The sequence below is a fragment of the Pristiophorus japonicus genome, unplaced genomic scaffold (genome assembly GCF_044704955.1).
Source record: "Pristiophorus japonicus isolate sPriJap1 unplaced genomic scaffold, sPriJap1.hap1 HAP1_SCAFFOLD_347, whole genome shotgun sequence".
Classification (NCBI taxonomy): domain Eukaryota; kingdom Metazoa; phylum Chordata; class Chondrichthyes; family Pristiophoridae; genus Pristiophorus; species Pristiophorus japonicus.
The window spans coordinates 205631-222246 of NW_027253292.1; the positions used below are offsets into that span (position 1 = coordinate 205631).

A 16616-nucleotide genomic window follows, 5' to 3' on the forward strand; every position below is an offset into this window, starting at 1 on the left:
CAGTATCTGCATCAACCCTTACCCTCTGACCCCGACTGTTGATACAGTGCCTGCATCAACCCTTACCCTCTGACCCCGACTGTTGATACAGTGCCTGCATCAACCCTTACCCTCTGACCCCGACTGTTGATACAGTGCCTGCATCAACTCTTACCCTCTGACCCCGACTGTTGATACAGTGCTTGCATCAACCCTTACCCTCTGACCCCGACTGTTGATACAGTGCTTGCATCAACCCTTACCCTCTGACCCCGACTGTTGATACAGTGCTTGCATCAACCACTAACCTATTTGATAAATACTTGCAGGGAACCATTTCCAGGTTATCGGGGAAGAGCAGATTGAAACTTATTGGACAGATTTTCAAAGTGCCAACACCAGCAGATGGGCCGAATGGCCTTCCCTGCTGCCTCTTTCTTTGATTGTCTGATCACTGGGAGTGGATCCCACAGACTCACAATGCTCCATGGGACTTCTGCCCTCTGCTCTCAGCCTTCTCTCATTTACTCTTCTTCCTCCAGCCCCGTTCCTGAAACCCTGCCAATTCCTGTCATTCTGTTTCCAGGTGAGATGAGTTCGAAGGTGACCTTTGACCGAGAGGATCAGGCCAGTCACCAGCTGACTGTGGTGGTTCAAGATGGTGGCACACCGCCACGCAGCATCGCAGGGTCTGTCTACGTGATGGTGTTGGACCAGAACGATAATTCTCCTGTTTTCACCAATGTGCCATTGGGAAAGGAACTAGTTCTTCAGGTAAGGTCAGTCACCCCGAGTCATCCAGCAGGGTCAGAGGTCAGAGGTCAGTCAGGCCATACACAGCACAAAACCTTTTATGTGGTGTGCAGACTTCATTATAACCAGCAACACTCAATCAGCAAAAGGAGGAGTTTTACAGAGGGCCTTAAAGGAGGTAAGAGAGAGAGTTAGGAGTCGCACTGTTTGGGGGCAAGTGTCCTCAGAGTTTGGGCAAGGGTCCCTGGGGTTTAGGGGTGAGGAGGCTCCCCGGGGTTTGGGGGGCGAGGGTCTCTGGGGTTTGGGGGCGAGGGTCTCTGGGGTTTAGGGGCGAGGGTCTCTGGGGTTTAGGGTCCCTGGGGTTTGAGGGCGAGGGTCTCTGGGGTTTGGGGGCGAGGGTCCCCGGGATTTGGGGGCGAGGATCCCTGGGTTTAGGGGCGAGGGTCTCTGGGGTTTAGGGGCGAGGCTCCCCGGGGTTTGGGGGCGAGGGTCTCTGGGGTTTGGGGGTGAGGGTCCCTGGGGTTTAGGGGCGAGGGTTTCTGGGGTTTGGGGGCGAGGGTCCCTGGGGTTTAGGGGCGAGGGTCCCTGGGGTTTGGGGGCAAGGGTCTCTGGGATTTGGGGGTCCAGACATGTCGTGAGTTAGAGCAGAAGACATTGTGAGGAGTCTCTATTTCAGTGAGAATATGGACAGAAGAAGAAGGTGTTGACGGAAGAGTTTGTGCTGAGCAGAGGAGTGTGAAAAGGTTTCGTTGACACTTTCCAATATCCCTTCATTGTTGGCAAAATTCACAGAAAGTGGATAAACAGATTTCAGTGCACAGAACCTCGAAATCCTCTGCATCGAACGGGTTTGGACCTCGAATGTGCACAGCTGGGTCCTGATAAACAGCGTGCACACATGCCAAGTTCCCTCTGTGTGATTTAAATCTACAGAAAGTACACTGAGAAACACCAGTCTGGGGCATGTGTATTCATTCAACTAATCCCCAGAACATTGCAGAAATAAACAACAGAAGATTGTTAATGCAAAGTCTTATTTGTGGACAAATATTTAACTCACTCACTTCATCAGATAAATATTTTATTTAAAATTCTGTTCATTCCTCAACTGTTTTCACTTAGATTTTTAGAAGAATTGGTCTCATAAAACTCGGCCGGTTTCTCCCGTTCTGTGTGAGTGAGGGAGAGGGAGAGAGTGTGAGAGGGAGAGAGTGTGAGAGGGAGAGGGAGAGAGTGTGAGAGGGAGAGAGTGTGAGAGGGAGAGGGAGAGAGTGTGAGAGGGAGAGGGAGAGAGTGTGAGAGGGAGAGTGTGTGAGAGGGAGAGAGTGTGAGAGGGAGAGTGTGTGAGAGGGAGAGTGTGTGAGAGGGAGAGTGTGTGAGAGGGAGAGAGTGTGAGAGGGAGAGAGTGTGAGAGGGAGAGAGTGTGAGAGGGAGAGAGTGTGAGAGGGAGAATGTGTGAGAGGGAGAGTGTGTGAGAGGGAGAGTGTGTGAGAGGGAGAGTGTGTGAGAGGGAGAGAGTGTGAGAGGGAGAGAGTGTGAGAGGGTGAGAAGGAGAGTGTGTGAGAGGGAGTGTGTGTGAGAGGGAGAGTGTGTGAGAGGGAGAGAGTGTGAGAGGAGGGTGAGAGAGTGAGAGAGTGTGAGAGGGAGAGAGTGTGAGAGGGAGAGTGTGTGAGAGGGAGAGTGTGTGAGAGGGAGAGTGTGTGAGAGGGAGAGTGTGTGAGAGGGAGAGAGTGTGAGAGGGAGAGAGGGAGAGTGTGTGACAGGTAGTGTGTGTGAGAGGGAGAGTGTGTGAGAGGGAGAGAGGGAGAGAGTGTGAGAGAGTGAGAGAGTGTGAGTGGGAGAGAGTGTGAGAGTGTGTGAGAGGGAGAGGGTGAGAGGGAGAGATTGTGAGAGGAGAGTGAGAAAGTGAGAGAGTGTGAGTGTGTGAGAGGGAGAGAGTGAGAGGGAGAGGGAGAGAGTGCGAGAGGGAGAGAGTGCAAGAGTGCGAGAGAGAGAGTGTGAGAGGGGGAGTGAGTGTGAGAGAGTGTGAGGGGGAGAGAGTGTGAGGGGGAGTGAGAGGGAGTGAGTGTGAGGGGGAGTGAGTGAGGGGGAGTGAGTGTGAGGGGGAGTGAGTGTGAGGGGGCGAGAGTGTGAGAGGGAGAGATTGTGAGAGGTGAGAGGGAGAGAGTGAGAGGAAAAGAGTGAGAGGAAGAGGTAGAGAATGTGAGAGTGAGAGGTAGAGAGTGTTGAGAGGGAGAGAGTGTGAAAGGGAGTGCGAGAGGGAGAGAGTGCGAGAGGGAGAGAGTGTGAGAGGGAGAGTGTGAGAGGGGGAGTGAGTGTGAGAGAGTGTGAGAGGGAGAGAGTGTGAGGGGGAGTGAGTGTGAGAGAGTGTGAGGGAGTGAGTGTGAGGGGGAGTGAGTGTGAGGGGGAGTGAGTGTGAGAGAGAGGGGGAGTGAGACGGAGAGAGTGTGAGAGGGAGAGAGTGTAAGTGGGAAAGAGTGTGAGAGTGTGTGAGGGAGAGGGTGAGAGGGAGAGATTGTGAGAGGAGAGTGAGAGTGTGTGAGTGGGAGAGAGTGAGTGGGAGATTGAGAGGGAGAGTGTGAGAGGAAGGGGGAGTGAGAGGGAGAGAGGGAGAGAGTGTGAGAGGGAGAGAGTGTGAGAGGAAGAGGGAGAGAGAGTGAGAGGGAGAGAGTGTGAAAGGGAGAGGGAGAGAGTGTGAGAGTGAGAGAGTGTGAAAGGGAGAGGGAGAGAGTGTGAAAGGGAGAGGGAGAGAGTGTGAGAGTGAGAGAGTGTGAAAGGGAGAGGGAGAGAGTTTGAAAGGGAGAGAGAGAGAGTGTGAGAGGGAGAGAGTGTGAGAGGGAGAGAGAGTGAAAGGGAGAGGGAGAGGGAGAGAGTGTGAGAGGGAGAGAGTGTGAGAGGGAGAGGGAGAGAGTGTGAGAGGGAGAGAGAGTGAGGGAGAGTGCGAGAGGGAGAGAGTGCGAGAGGGAGAGAGTGTGAAAGGGAGAGTGAGAGTGTGTGAAAGGGAGAGGGAGAGAGTGTGAAAGGGAGAGGGAGAGAGTGTGAGGGAGAGAGAGTGAAAGGGAGAGAGAGTGACAGAGAGTGTGAAAGGGAGAGAGAGAGAGAGAGTGAGAGGGCAAGAGTGTGTGAGGGAGAGAGAGTGAGAGGGAGAGAGTGTGAAAGGGAGAGGGAGAGAGTGTGAAAGGGAGAGAGAGAGAGTGAGAGTGAGAGAGTGTGAGAGGGAGAGAGAGTGAGAGGGAGAGAGTGTGAAAGGGAGAGGGAGAGAGTGAGAGGGAGAGAGTGTGAGAGGGAGAGAGTGCGAGAGGGAGAGAGTGTGAAAGGGAGAGTGAGAGAGTGTGAAAGGGAGAGGGAGAGAGTGTGAGAGGGAGAGAGTGTGAAAGGGAGAGGGAGAGAGTCTGAGGGAGAGAGAGTGAGAGAGAGAGAGTGAGAGATAGTGTGAAAGGGAGAGAGAGAGAGAGAGTGAGAGGGCAAGAGTGTGAGAGGGAGAGAGAGTGTGAGAGGGAGAGAGGGAGAGAGAGTGCGACAGGGGGAGAGAGGGAGAGAGTGCGAGAGGGAGAGAGAGTGCGAGAAGGAGAGAGTGCGAGAGAGAGAGAGTGCGAGAGGAGAGAGAGTGAGAGGGAGATGGAGAGAGTGTGAAAGGGAGAGCATGAGAGGGAGAGTGTGAGATGAAAGGGAGAGTGAGAAAGTGAGTGCGAGAGTGAGAAAGTGAGTGCGAGAGAGAGAGAGAGAGTACGAGAGGGAGAGAGTGCGAGAGGGAGAGAGAGTGCGAGAGGGAGAGAGAGTGCTAGAGGGAGAGAGAGTGTGAGAGGGAGAGAGAGTGCGAGAGTGAGAGGGAGAGAGAGAGTGCGAGAGGGAGAGAGAGAGTGCGAGAGGGAGAGGGAGAGAGAGAGTGCGAGAGGGAGGGAGAGAGAGAGTGCGAGAGGAAGAGTGAGTGTGAGAGGGAGAGTGAGGGAGTGTGAGAGGGAGAGAGTGTGAGAGGGAGAGTGAGTGAGGGAAATTCTGGGAGCACGTCTTGGCTTTGGAGAGTTTAAGAGGATAAGTAAAAGTAACTGCTGTGTAAGTGATGACAAGTCTTGCTCAGGTCATGCACTTCCTGTTCACAAACCATCCGTGTTACTGTCCCACTCTTCTATCAATGCTCACCATTGTAAACCCCGTGCCTACATTTCCCATTCCATGTTTTCATGTCCGCGGTCACACTGTGCTTACAACTCTGGGAAATTCCGGTTCTCTCCCAAGCTGATCGCTATTTTGTATTCACGATTAACACGGAGCGATTTCCGTCTCACGTGTACACCAGGCGGGCGATGGGTGGGTGATGTACCCCAAATCTTTTTGTCCCTCTATCCCATTTCGACACTTAGGGGCCAAAATTGGCTATCGCCCCGGTTGGGGGGAGGGAACCTTTTCGAGTCGGACCTTCTGGGCGAGGTGTGGAAGTGAAATTGGGGTTCCTGCCCCTCACAGGAAGTGCAATGTGGCGCTCCACATCCTCTCGAGGCAGGGCCGAGCTACCCAGGCACATCGCAGCGCCCCCAGTGGCCTCTCCACGTAGCGTTGACGCGTTTTATCACCCCTTCTGTTAAAGGGGCGGGGCACCATGAGCTCTGCAGGGTCTTTGATGGCCTCCACCGGGCAACCAGGGGCTACGGAGTGTCGTGGCCGGTGAATGGCACGGAGCCAGAGTGCCGGCTGCACCACCAGGGCATCGGGCAACGGCCCGACCGGTAAATGTGTTCAAAATAAAAAGATGTCGGTGTGCTGCGCAGCACACCTCCCCTTTAACCTTTGCCCCGTGGTGGATGGGCCCGGTTCACGACCCCCGACAATGGCACAGCAATTGCCGGCGATAGTCCCACGGTGTGCTGCAGCCACATGCGCCCCCTCCCCCAGGGTAATCACACTCGCGCCCCTTCGCGCCCCCACCCCCCGGAGGTGCTAACACGAGGCGCACAACCGGGGAATTTCATCCCCTTCTTACACAAATGTACCATCTCACACATCACTACATTTGCCAATTACATGCCCATTCTGCGTTTGTTAATGTCCTCCTGTACTTTGTCACAGTTTGCCTCTGTATTAGCTACACACCCCTCTGAAAAATCCAGATATATTCCATCTATTGCATGACCTTTGTCTACTCTTTCTGTTGGTCCAGCAGGCTAATGAATTTAATATATATGTGCAATAGTGCCTCTCTTCCCAAATTCTTTCAATATTCGCGGACGCAATCCGTCCGGACCAGGGATTTACCTGCTCTAAGTTTGATTCGTTCATTAATTACTCCTACTTTCTATCTTAAATATCTTTATATCTTTTTTGACCTCATCTAATGTCCTGCCCACATCTTAGGCCCCCTGGTGAATACCGAGGCAATGAATTGCCGGCTCTTTGCCTGCGAGGAACAAGGACCAGCTGGTGAGATCGACACATACACAACGTCACGGTGCACTGTCTGACCTGTTCTCCATCTCGCCTTCTGCAGGTTTTTGAAGGAACACCCTCGGGAAATCTGGTGGCGACCTTACACGCAAAGGACCCAGATGAAGGGGAGAATGGGACTGTGGTTTACTCTCTCTCAGGTAAGGTGCGGTGAATGGGAGATTCAGTGAGTGGGCAGAGCTGTGGCAGGTGGAGTTCAGTGTGAGCTAATCCTCTGTGGCCCCAAGACAGGAAACGAGAGTGTATCCTAACTGGTGCCTGTTGGTGAACACCGAGATTCCGAGCTCCCAGTACAGCAATCACCAAACGCTAGTTAATTAAAAAGACTACAGGAACGTTGGCCTTTACCTCGAGGGCAACAGCTGTACAGAGCTCTCACTTGGAGCCTCCCTGGGCCCTGTGTCCAGTCCTGGGCCCTGCTCTTCGGGGAGGGTATATCAGCCGCGGAGTGGGAGCGGCACAGGCTGACCAGAATGATACCGGGGCTGAGAGGGTTCAATCCCGAGGTCAGGCTGCACAGACTGGGCCTGTGTTCCCTTGAGTGTAGGAGATTGAGGGGCAATCTGATCAAGGGGTTGAAGGAGTTAATCCAGAAGGATTCAGAAAAGAGTAAATGTTAAAGCAGTAAAATAAATGTCAATGCCGAGCAGAGTTCTGGGTAAAATAAAGAGAGTGGGTCAGAGATAGAGAGAGTAACAAAGGTCATAGGTCAGCACTGACTGGGGTGACATCAGGAAAATATCGAAATAAACCAAAGCTAATGGCTTTATTTGAATGTACGAATCATCACTCAAAATCAATCAATTAATAGCGCAGATAGAAATGAATTGGTTTGACCGAAGAGCCATTCTGGAGATGTGGTTGCAAAGTGACCAAGGTCGGGAACAAAATATTCCAGGATACTCAACTTTTAGAAGAGATCGACAAAATGGTAAAGGGGGAGGGGTAGCCCTGATAATAAAGGATGGGATAACGACAGTAAAGGGAAAAGATCTGAGCTCGGAAAATCAAGCAGTAGAATCAGTTTGAGTGGAGCTAAGAAACAGCAAGGGGCAGGAAACATTGGTGGGAGTTGTTTATAGGCCCCAAACTGTCGCAGTACTGTAGGGCACAGTATCATTCAGAGGTACATGTAACAGGGGTAATACAGTAATCGTCAGGGACTTTAATCTACATATAGACTGGGCAAACCAAATTTACAGTAATAGTGTGGAGAACAAATTCATGGAATGTATACAAGATCGTTTTCTAGATCAGAATGATTAGGAACCAACTCGGGAACAGGTTATTTTAGATCCAGTATTGTGCAATGAGAAAGGGTTAGTGAATAACCTTGTAGTAAAGGGGCCTTCAGTGAGAGTGACCATAATATGATAGAATTTTATATTGAGTTTGAAGATGATTTCGTTGAATCCGAAATTAGTGTCTTAGAAACATAGAAATTTACAGCACAGAAGGAGGCCATTCCATCCCATTGTGTCCTCACCGGCCGACAAAGAGCCGCACGGCCCTCGGTCAGCAGCCCTGAAGGTTATATATAAACCTATGAACAATGTCAGAAAGGCAAAGAGCACCCAGCCCAACCAGTCCGCCCCACACAACTGTGACACCCCTTATACTGAAACATTCTACACACCACCCCAACCGGAGTCATGTGATCTCCTGGGAGAGGCAAAAACCAGATAAAAACCCAGGCCAATTTAGGGAGAAAAAATCTGGGAAAATTCCTCTCCGACCCATCCAGGCGATCGACACTAGTCCAGGAGATCACCCTGGCCGTATTCTATTCCCTGCAGTACTTACCATTATATCTGCACCGTCCAACAAAAGGTCATCCAGTCTAATCCCAATTACCAGCTCTAGGTCTGTAACCCTGCAGGTTACTGCACTTTAAGTGACCATCCAACCATCTCTTGAAAGTGGTGAGGGTTTCTGCATCCACCACTCTTCCAGGCAGCGAGTTCCAGATCCCCACAACCCTCTGTGTAAAGAACCCCCCCTCAAATCCCCTCTAAACCTTCCACCAACCACCTTAAAACTATGCCCCCTCGTTATAGACCCCTCCACCAATGGAAATAGACCCTTACTATCCACTATGTCCAGGCCCCTCAATATTTTGTACACCTCGATGAGGTCTCCCCTTAACCTCCTCTGTTCCAATGAGAACAAACCCAGCCTATCCAATCTGTCCTCATAACTAAGATTCCTCCATTCCAGGCAGCATCCTAGTAAATCTCCTCTGCACCCTCTCTAGTGCAATCACGTCCTTCCTGTAATACAGCGACCAGAACTGCACGCGGTACTCCAGCTGTGGACCTGTGGAATTCTCTACCACAGAAAGTTGTTGAGGCCAATTCACTAAATATATTCAAAAAGGAGTTAGATGAAGTCCTTACTACTCGGGGGATCAAGGGGTATGGTGAGAAAGCAGGAATGGGGTACTGAAGTTGCATGTTCAGCCATGAACTCATTGAATGGCGGTGCAGGCTCGAAGGGCCGAATGGCCTACTCCTGCACCTATTTTCTATGTTTCTATGTTTCTATTATACAATTTCAGGGATCTGTGGACAAGCACTCCAAGGTCCCTATGTTCATCTACATTATTAAGTGGCCCACCACTTAATGTGTATACCCTTTCCTTATTAGCTCTCCCAAGTGCATAACCTCACATTTATCCAAAGTAAATTCCATTTGCCACTGCTCTGCCCACCTGACCAGTAGATTGATATCCTCCTGCAGCCCATGACTTTCCTCTTCATTATCAACCACACAGCCAATTTTAGTGTCGTCTGCAAACTTCTTAATCATACTCCCGATATTCAAATCTCATCATCATAGACGCTCTTTGGAACGAGGATGACTTGCTTCCACACCAATAGGGATGAGTTTACAGATGTTTCGATGAAGGAGCCGATGTTCCAGTCCTGAACTCCAGGGGTGGACGATGCCTGTGGGTGGATTGTTTTAACGTGGGGTGACCGTTGCACACCAGCCACCACACGGGCTTGACAGAGCGAGGTCTTAGTCCAGTGGCAAGGATTTAACCAGGACGACTGGAGACCTGCTCTGCTGCACAGACCCAGAGCGCACACGTATCACAGTGTGGGCTGGCCCGTGCTGCCCCTGGGCCCTCAAATTTAGATCATTGATATATACCACAAAAAGCAAGGGACCCAGGACTGAGCCCTGCGGAACCCCACTGGAAACATCCTTCCAGTCACAAAAACATCCATCAACCATTACCCTTTGCTTCCTACCTCAGACAATTTTGGATCCAACTTGCCACTTTGCCCTGGATCCCATGGGCTTTTACTTTTGTGACCAGTCTGCCCTGTGAGACCTTAACAAAAGCCTTGCTAAAGTCCATATACACTACATCATACACACTACCCTCATCGACCCTCCTGGTTACCTCCTCAAAAAATTCAATCAGGTTAGTCAAACACGATCTTCCCTTAACAAATCCCTGCTGATTGTCCCTAATTAATCCTTGACTTTCTAAATGTAGATTTATCCTGTCATTCAGGATTTTTTCCAATAATTTTCCCACCACTGAGGTTAGGCTGACAGGCCTGTAATTACTCGGCCTATCCCTTTCTCCCTTCTTAAACAAGGGTCCTACATTAGCAGTCCTCTAGAATTATTTTTCCCAGCCTTTTTCTTTAAGGACACATGTTTGGCCTGAGCCTTCTGGATCTCCTCCATGAATGCCTCCCACTGTTCCGACACTGATTTACCCACAAGTAGCTGTTTCCAGTCCACTCTGGCCAAATCACTCCTTAACTTAGCAAAATTAGCTTTTCCCCAATTTGGGACTTTTATTCCTGGTCTATCCTTGTCCTTATCCATAACCTACTTGAATCTGACTGAATTATGGTCACTGGCACCAAGTGCTCTCCCAAGTTGCTGGAGAAATATCACCACCGATGTCTCCGCAAGATCCTACAAATCCCCTGGGAGGACAGACGCACCAACGTTAGCGTCCTCGACCAGGCCAACATCCCCAGCATCGAAGCCCTGACCACACTTGATCAGCTCCGCTGGGCAGGCCACATTGTTCACATGCCAGACACGAGACTCCCAAAGCAAGCGCTCTACTCGAAATTCCTTCACAGCAAACAAGCCAAAGGTGGGCAGAGGAAACGTTACAGGGACCACCCTCAAAGCCTCCCTGATAAAGTGCAGCATCTCCACTGACACCTGGGAGTCCCTGGCCAAAGACCAGTCTGCCCGAAGTGGAGGAAATGCATCCGGGAGGGCGCTGAGCACCTCGAGTCTCGTCGCCGAGAGCGTGCAGAAACCAAGCGCAGGCAGCGGAAGGAGCGTGTGGCAAACCAGTCCCACCCACCCCTTCCCTCAACCACTGTCTGTCCCACTTGTGACAGGGACTGTGGCTCTCGTATTGGACTGTTCAGTCACCTAAGGACTCATTGTTAGAGTGAAAGCAAGTCTTCCTCGATTCCGAGGGGCTGCCTACGATGATGATGTCTCCCGCACTGATACCCCTCCAACCTGCCCAACTTCATTCCCCAAAACTAAATCCAAGACTGCCCCCTCTCGTGTTGGGCTTGCTACATACTGACTAAAAAAATTCTCTTGAATACATTTCAAGAATTCCGCACCCTCTATACCCTTCACACTATATTTTTCCCAATCAATATTTGGATAGTTAAAATCCCGACTATTACTACCCTATGGTTTTTAGACTTCACAGCAATTTGCCGACATATTTGCTCCTCTATCTCTCTCCCACTGTTTGGGGGTCTATAATACACGGCCAGCAGTGTGATCACCCCTTTTTTATTTTTCAATTTGACTCTCATGGCCTCAGTTAATGACCCCTCTAACATATCACCCCCTCTCACTGCTGTAATAGTTTCTTTAATCAATACCACGCCCCCCTGCACCGCCCTTTTTACCCCCCTCTCTATCTTATCTAAAAATCCTGTAGCCAGGAATATTGAACTGCCAAACCTGCCCCTCTTTCAGCCATGTTTCTGTAATAGCTATAATGTCACACTCCCAAGTGTCTACCTGTTCTCTTAGCTCATCCGCCTTATTCACTATATTCCTTGTATTAAAGTATATACCATTCAGCACAGGAAGACCTCCTTGCTTACTACATACTGAACTCTATTTCCTGTGTCTTACAGATTCACTTTCTAGATTCTTGCTATCCAATTCCTGCTTTACTTCCTTCCCTTTTGAATTTGTTCTCAGGTTCCCATCCCCCTGCCAAGCTAGTTTAAACTCTCCCCAACAGCACGAGCAAAACTCCCCATGAGGATATTGGTCCCGGCGCTGTTGAGGTACAACCCATCCGGTTTGTACAGGTCCCATCTCCCTCAGAAGCGGTCCCAATGCCTCAAGAATTTAAAGCCTTCCCTCCTACACCAACTCTCCAGCCACGAGTTCATCCTTTCTATCCTTCTATTCTTGTACTCATTAGCATGTGGCACCGGTAGTAACCCGGAGATTACTATCTTTGAGGTCCAACCCTTTAATTTTTCTCCTAGCTCTCTAAATTCTGCCTGTAGGACCTCATCCCTCTATCTAACGATGTCATTGGTCCCGATATGGACCACAACCTCTGGCTATTTACCCTCTTCCCCCAGAATGCCCTGCTTCCACTCTGTGACATCCTTGACCCTGGCACCAGGGAGGCACCATACCGGTCTTAAATCTAAACAAAGCAAACTACGTAGGTATGAGGGGTGAGTTGGCTAAGGTAGATTGGGTTGATGGTAGACAAGCAATGGCTAGCATTCAAAGAATGAATACATAATTTACAGCAAACATACATTGCTTTAAAGCAGAACAATCCCACAGGAAAAGTGGTCCAACTGTGGCTAACAAGAGAAGTTAAAGATAGTATTGATCAAAGGAAGAGGCTTGGATATTAAGGAAATCGAGGGATATAGGGATCGAGCGGGAAAGTGGAGTTGAGGTTGAAGATCAGCTATGATCTTATTGGATGGTGGAGCAGGCTCGAGGGGCCGAATGGCCGACTCCTGCTCCTATTTATGTTCTTACGTTGTTAACTTGGGTAGATCGAGAGAAATTATTTCCTGTGGTGGGTGAGTCTAGAATATGGGGGCGTAACCTCAAAATTGGAGCCAGGCTGTTGAGCCAGAAAGGGGAGCGGGAATCTGGAACTCTCTCCCCCAAAAAGCTGTTGGAACTGGGGGTCAGTTGGCAATTTCAAAACTTAGATCGATAGAGTTTTGTTGGGTAACGGTATTAAGGGTTAGGGAGCCAAAGCGGGTAAATGGAGTTAAGATACAGATCAGCCATGATCTCGTTGAATGTCGGAGCAGGCTCGAGGGGCTGAATGACCCCTTCCTGTGTTCCGAGAGTGGGAATGTGATGTACTCTCTATTTTATGGAGAACAAGCTGCCAGCTGAAGATCACCCAGTGACCAGTTGTGTTATTCTGTGCCTGACGCAGGTTTCTCTCTCACTCTCTCTCTCTCTAGGACCCTGGGCCCAGAAATTCTCTCTCCACCAGACCTCTGGTGAGCTCCGAGCTGCCAGCCTGCTCCGCCGTGCCGAGAGATCTGAGTACGAGTTGACGGTGCTGGCACATGATCGTGGTCATCCTCCTCAGACCACATCCCTCGCCATCCGTGTCCAGGTGCATAAACTCTGACCAAAGCAAGTGAAAGGGGATTGTGAGATGTTTGACCCATCCACAGAGGGTTGAGTGTGACCAGTACAAGTGTCGAGAACACTGGGACACCAACTTCAAACTGGTACCAACCTGATTCAAGCAAATTAAACGCAGTTACCCAAGGATCCATCAGCGACACTGACTTAATTTGGCAAATTCACTCAATGAACCCTCTGGGGGTGTTTGATGGGACAGTGTCGAGGGAGCTTTACTCTGTATCTAACCCCCTGTACCTGCCCTGGGAGTGTTTGATGGGACAGTGTAGAGGGAGCTTTACTCTGTATCTACCCCCGTGCTGTAGCTGAATCATAGAATCATTTTACTTTACAACACAGAAGGAGGCCATTCGGCCCATCGTGTCCGCGCCGACCGACCAAGAGCTACCCGGCCTAATCCCACTTTCCAGCTCTCGGTCCGTAGCCCTGTAGGTTACGGCACTTCAGGAGCACATCCAGGTACTGTTTAAATGTGGTGAGGGTTTCTGCCTCTACCACCCTTTCAGGCCGTGAGTTCCAGACCCCCACCACCCTCTGGGTGAAGACATTTCCCCTCAAATGCCCTTGGAACTTTCTATCAACGACTTTAAATTTATGCCCCCTGGTTGTTGACCCCTCTGCCCAGGGAAAACAGGTCCTTCCTATCCACTCTATCCAGGCCCCTCATCATTTTATACACCTCAATCAGGTCTCCCCTCAGCCTCCTCTGTTCCAAAGAAAACAGACCCAGCCTATCCAATCTTTCCTCATTGCTAAAATTCTCCAGTCCAGGCAACATTCTTGTAAATCTCCTCTGTACCCTCTCCAGTGCAATCACATCCTTCCTGTAATGTGGTGACCAGAACTGCACGCAGTACTCCAGCTGTGGCCTAACCAGTGTTTTATACAGTTCAAGCATAACCCCCCTGCTCTTGTATTCTATGCCTTGGTTAATAAAGGCAAGTATTCCGTATATCTTCTTAACCACCTTATCTACCTGGCCTGCTACCTTCAGGGATCTGTGGACCTGCACTCCAAGGTCTCTTTGTTCCTCTACACTTCTCAGTGTCCTACCATTTAATGTGTATTCCCTTGCCTTGTTGGCCCTCCCCAGATACATTACCTCACACTTCTCCAGATTGAATTCCATTTGCCACGGTTCTGTCCACCTGACCAGTTCATTGATATCTTCCTGCAGTCCACAGCTTTCTTCTTCATTATCAACCACACGGCCAATGTTAGTGTCATCTGCAAACGTCTTAATCATACCCCCAACATTCAAGTCTCATCGGCAGTTCCTCGGAGTCGAGGAAGACTTGCTTCCACTCTTAGCATGAGTCCTTAGGTGACTGAACAGTCCAATACGTGAACCACAGTCCCTGTCACAGGTGGGACAGACAGTGGTTGAGGGAAGGGGAGGGTGGGGAGTCTGGTTTGCCGCACGCTTCTTCCGCTGCCTGCACTTGGTTTCTGTATGCTCTCGGCGATGAGACTCAAGGTGCTCAGCGCCCTCCCGGATGCACTTCCTCCACTTAGGGCGGTCTTTGGTCAGGGACTCCAAGGTGTCAGTGGGGATGTTGCACTTTATCAGAGAGGCTTTGAGGGTGTTCTTGTAACGTTTCCTCTGCCCACCTGGGGCTCGCTTGCCATGAAGGAGTTCCAAGTAGAGTGCTTACTTTGGGAGTCTCGTGTCTGGGGCATGCGAACAATGTGGTCTGCCCAGCGGAGCTGGTCGAGTGTGGTCAGTGCTTCGATGCTGAGGATGTTGGCCTGGTCGAGGACGCTAACGTTGGTGTGTCTGTCCTCCCAGGGGATTTGTAGGATCTTGCGGAGACATCGTTGGTGGTATTTCTCCAGTCTCTGAGCCATACAGGAGGGCGGGTATTATGCAGCCCTGTAGACCATGAGCTGGGTGACAGTTTGGAGGGCCTGGTCTTCAAACACTCTTTTCCTCAGGCAGCCGAAGGCTGCACTGGCGCACTGGAGGCGGTGTTGGATCTCATCATCAATGCCTGCTCTTGTTGATAGGAGACTCCCGAGATATGGGAAATGGTCCACATTGTCCAGGGCCATGCCGTGGATCTTGATGACTGGGGGGCAGTGTTGTGCGGCGAGGACAGACTGATGGAGGACCTTTGTCTTACGGATATTTAGCGTAAAGCCCAGGCTGTCATATGCCTCAGTGAATACATTGATTATGTCCTGGAGATCAGCCTCTGTATGTGCACAGACGCAGGCATCATCCGCGTACTATAGCTCGATGACAGAGATTGGGGTGATCTTGTACCTGGCCTGGAGGCGGTGTAGGTTAAACAGCTTCCCACTGGTTCTGTAGTTTAGTTCCACTCCAGCGGGGAGCTTGTTGATTGTGAGGTGGAACATGGCAGTGAGGAAGATTGAGAAGAGGGTTGGGGCGATAACACAGCCCTGTTTGACCCCGGTCCGGACGTGGATTGGGTCTGTGATGGATCCGTTGGTAAGGATCACGGCCTGCATGTCGTCGTGGAGCAGGCGAAGGATGGTGACAAACTTTTGGGGGCATCCGAAACGGAGGTGGACACTCCATAGACCCTCACGGTTGACAGTGTCAAAGACCTTTGTAAGATCGAAGGCGGCCATGTATAAGGGCTGGTGCTGCTCCCTGCATTTTTCCTGCAGCTGTCGCGCTGCAAAGATCATGTCCGTTGTTCCCCGTAGGGGACGAAATCCGTATTGCAACTCCGGGAGGAGCTCCTCGGCCACAGGGAGAAGACGGTTGAGGAGAACTCTAGCGACAACTTTCCCAGTGGTTGATATTTGACCATTGACATATACCACAAAAAGCAAGGGACCCAGTACTGAGCCCTGCGGAACCCCACTGGAAACATCCTTCTAGTCACAAAAACACCCATCGACCATTCCCCTTTGCTTCCTGCCTCTGAACCAATTTTGGATCCAACTTGCCACTTTACCCTGGATCCCATGGGCTTTTACTTTTGTGACCAGACTACCATGTGGGACCTTATCAAAAGCTTTGCAAAAATCCATATACACTACATCGTACACACTGCCCTCATCGACCCTCCTGGTTACCTCCTCAAAAAATTCCATCAGGTTAGTCAGACACGACTTTCCCTTAACAAATCCATGCTGACTGTCCTTGATTAATCCGTGTCTTTCTAAATGAAGATTTATCCTGTCCTTCAGAATTTTTTCCAATAATTTTCCCACCACCGAGGTTAGGCTGACTGGACTGTAATTACTCGGTCTATCCCTTTCTCCCTTTTTAAACAAAGGTACAACATTAGCAGTCCTCTGGCACCACACCTGTAGCCAGAGAGGATTGGAAAATGATGGTCAGAGCCTCTGCCATTTCCTCATTTGCTTCACTTAACAGCCTGGGATGCATTTCATCCGGGCCTGGGGACTTATCTACTTTCAAAGCTGCTAAAGCCCTTAATACCTTCTCTCTCACTATGTTTGTTTCATCCAGAATATCATACTCCTCCTCGATAGCAGTATCTGCATTGCCCCTTTCCTTTGTGAAAACACACGCAAAGCATTCATTGAGAACCCTCCCAACATCTTCCGCCTCCACACACAGATTAACCTGTTGGTCTCTAATAGGCCCCACTCTTTCTTTAGTTATCCTCTTGCTCTTAAAATATTGATGACAAATTTTTGGGTTTTCCTTGATTTAACTTGTCAATATGTTTTCATGCTCTCTCTTTGCTTTCCTGATTTCCTGTTTAATTGCACCCCTGCACTTTCTACCCGAGAGATTCTCCAGTATTGAGCCCTCGGTATCTGTCATAAGCCTC

General features: G+C 50.2%; 1 protein-coding gene across 1 annotated transcript in view; it reads left to right on the forward strand.

Annotated features, from left to right (window-relative positions):
• LOC139250087 (protocadherin-16-like) overlaps nucleotides 1-16616 on the forward strand; it is a 520410-nt gene that overhangs the window by 89037 nt on the left and 414757 nt on the right. The window contains exons 7-9 of the mRNA XM_070872662.1: nucleotides 566-753; nucleotides 6215-6311; nucleotides 12648-12805. Coding sequence (XP_070728763.1) covers nucleotides 566-753; nucleotides 6215-6311; nucleotides 12648-12805 — 443 coding nt within the window. The remainder of the gene's footprint in view (nucleotides 1-565; nucleotides 754-6214; nucleotides 6312-12647; nucleotides 12806-16616) is intronic.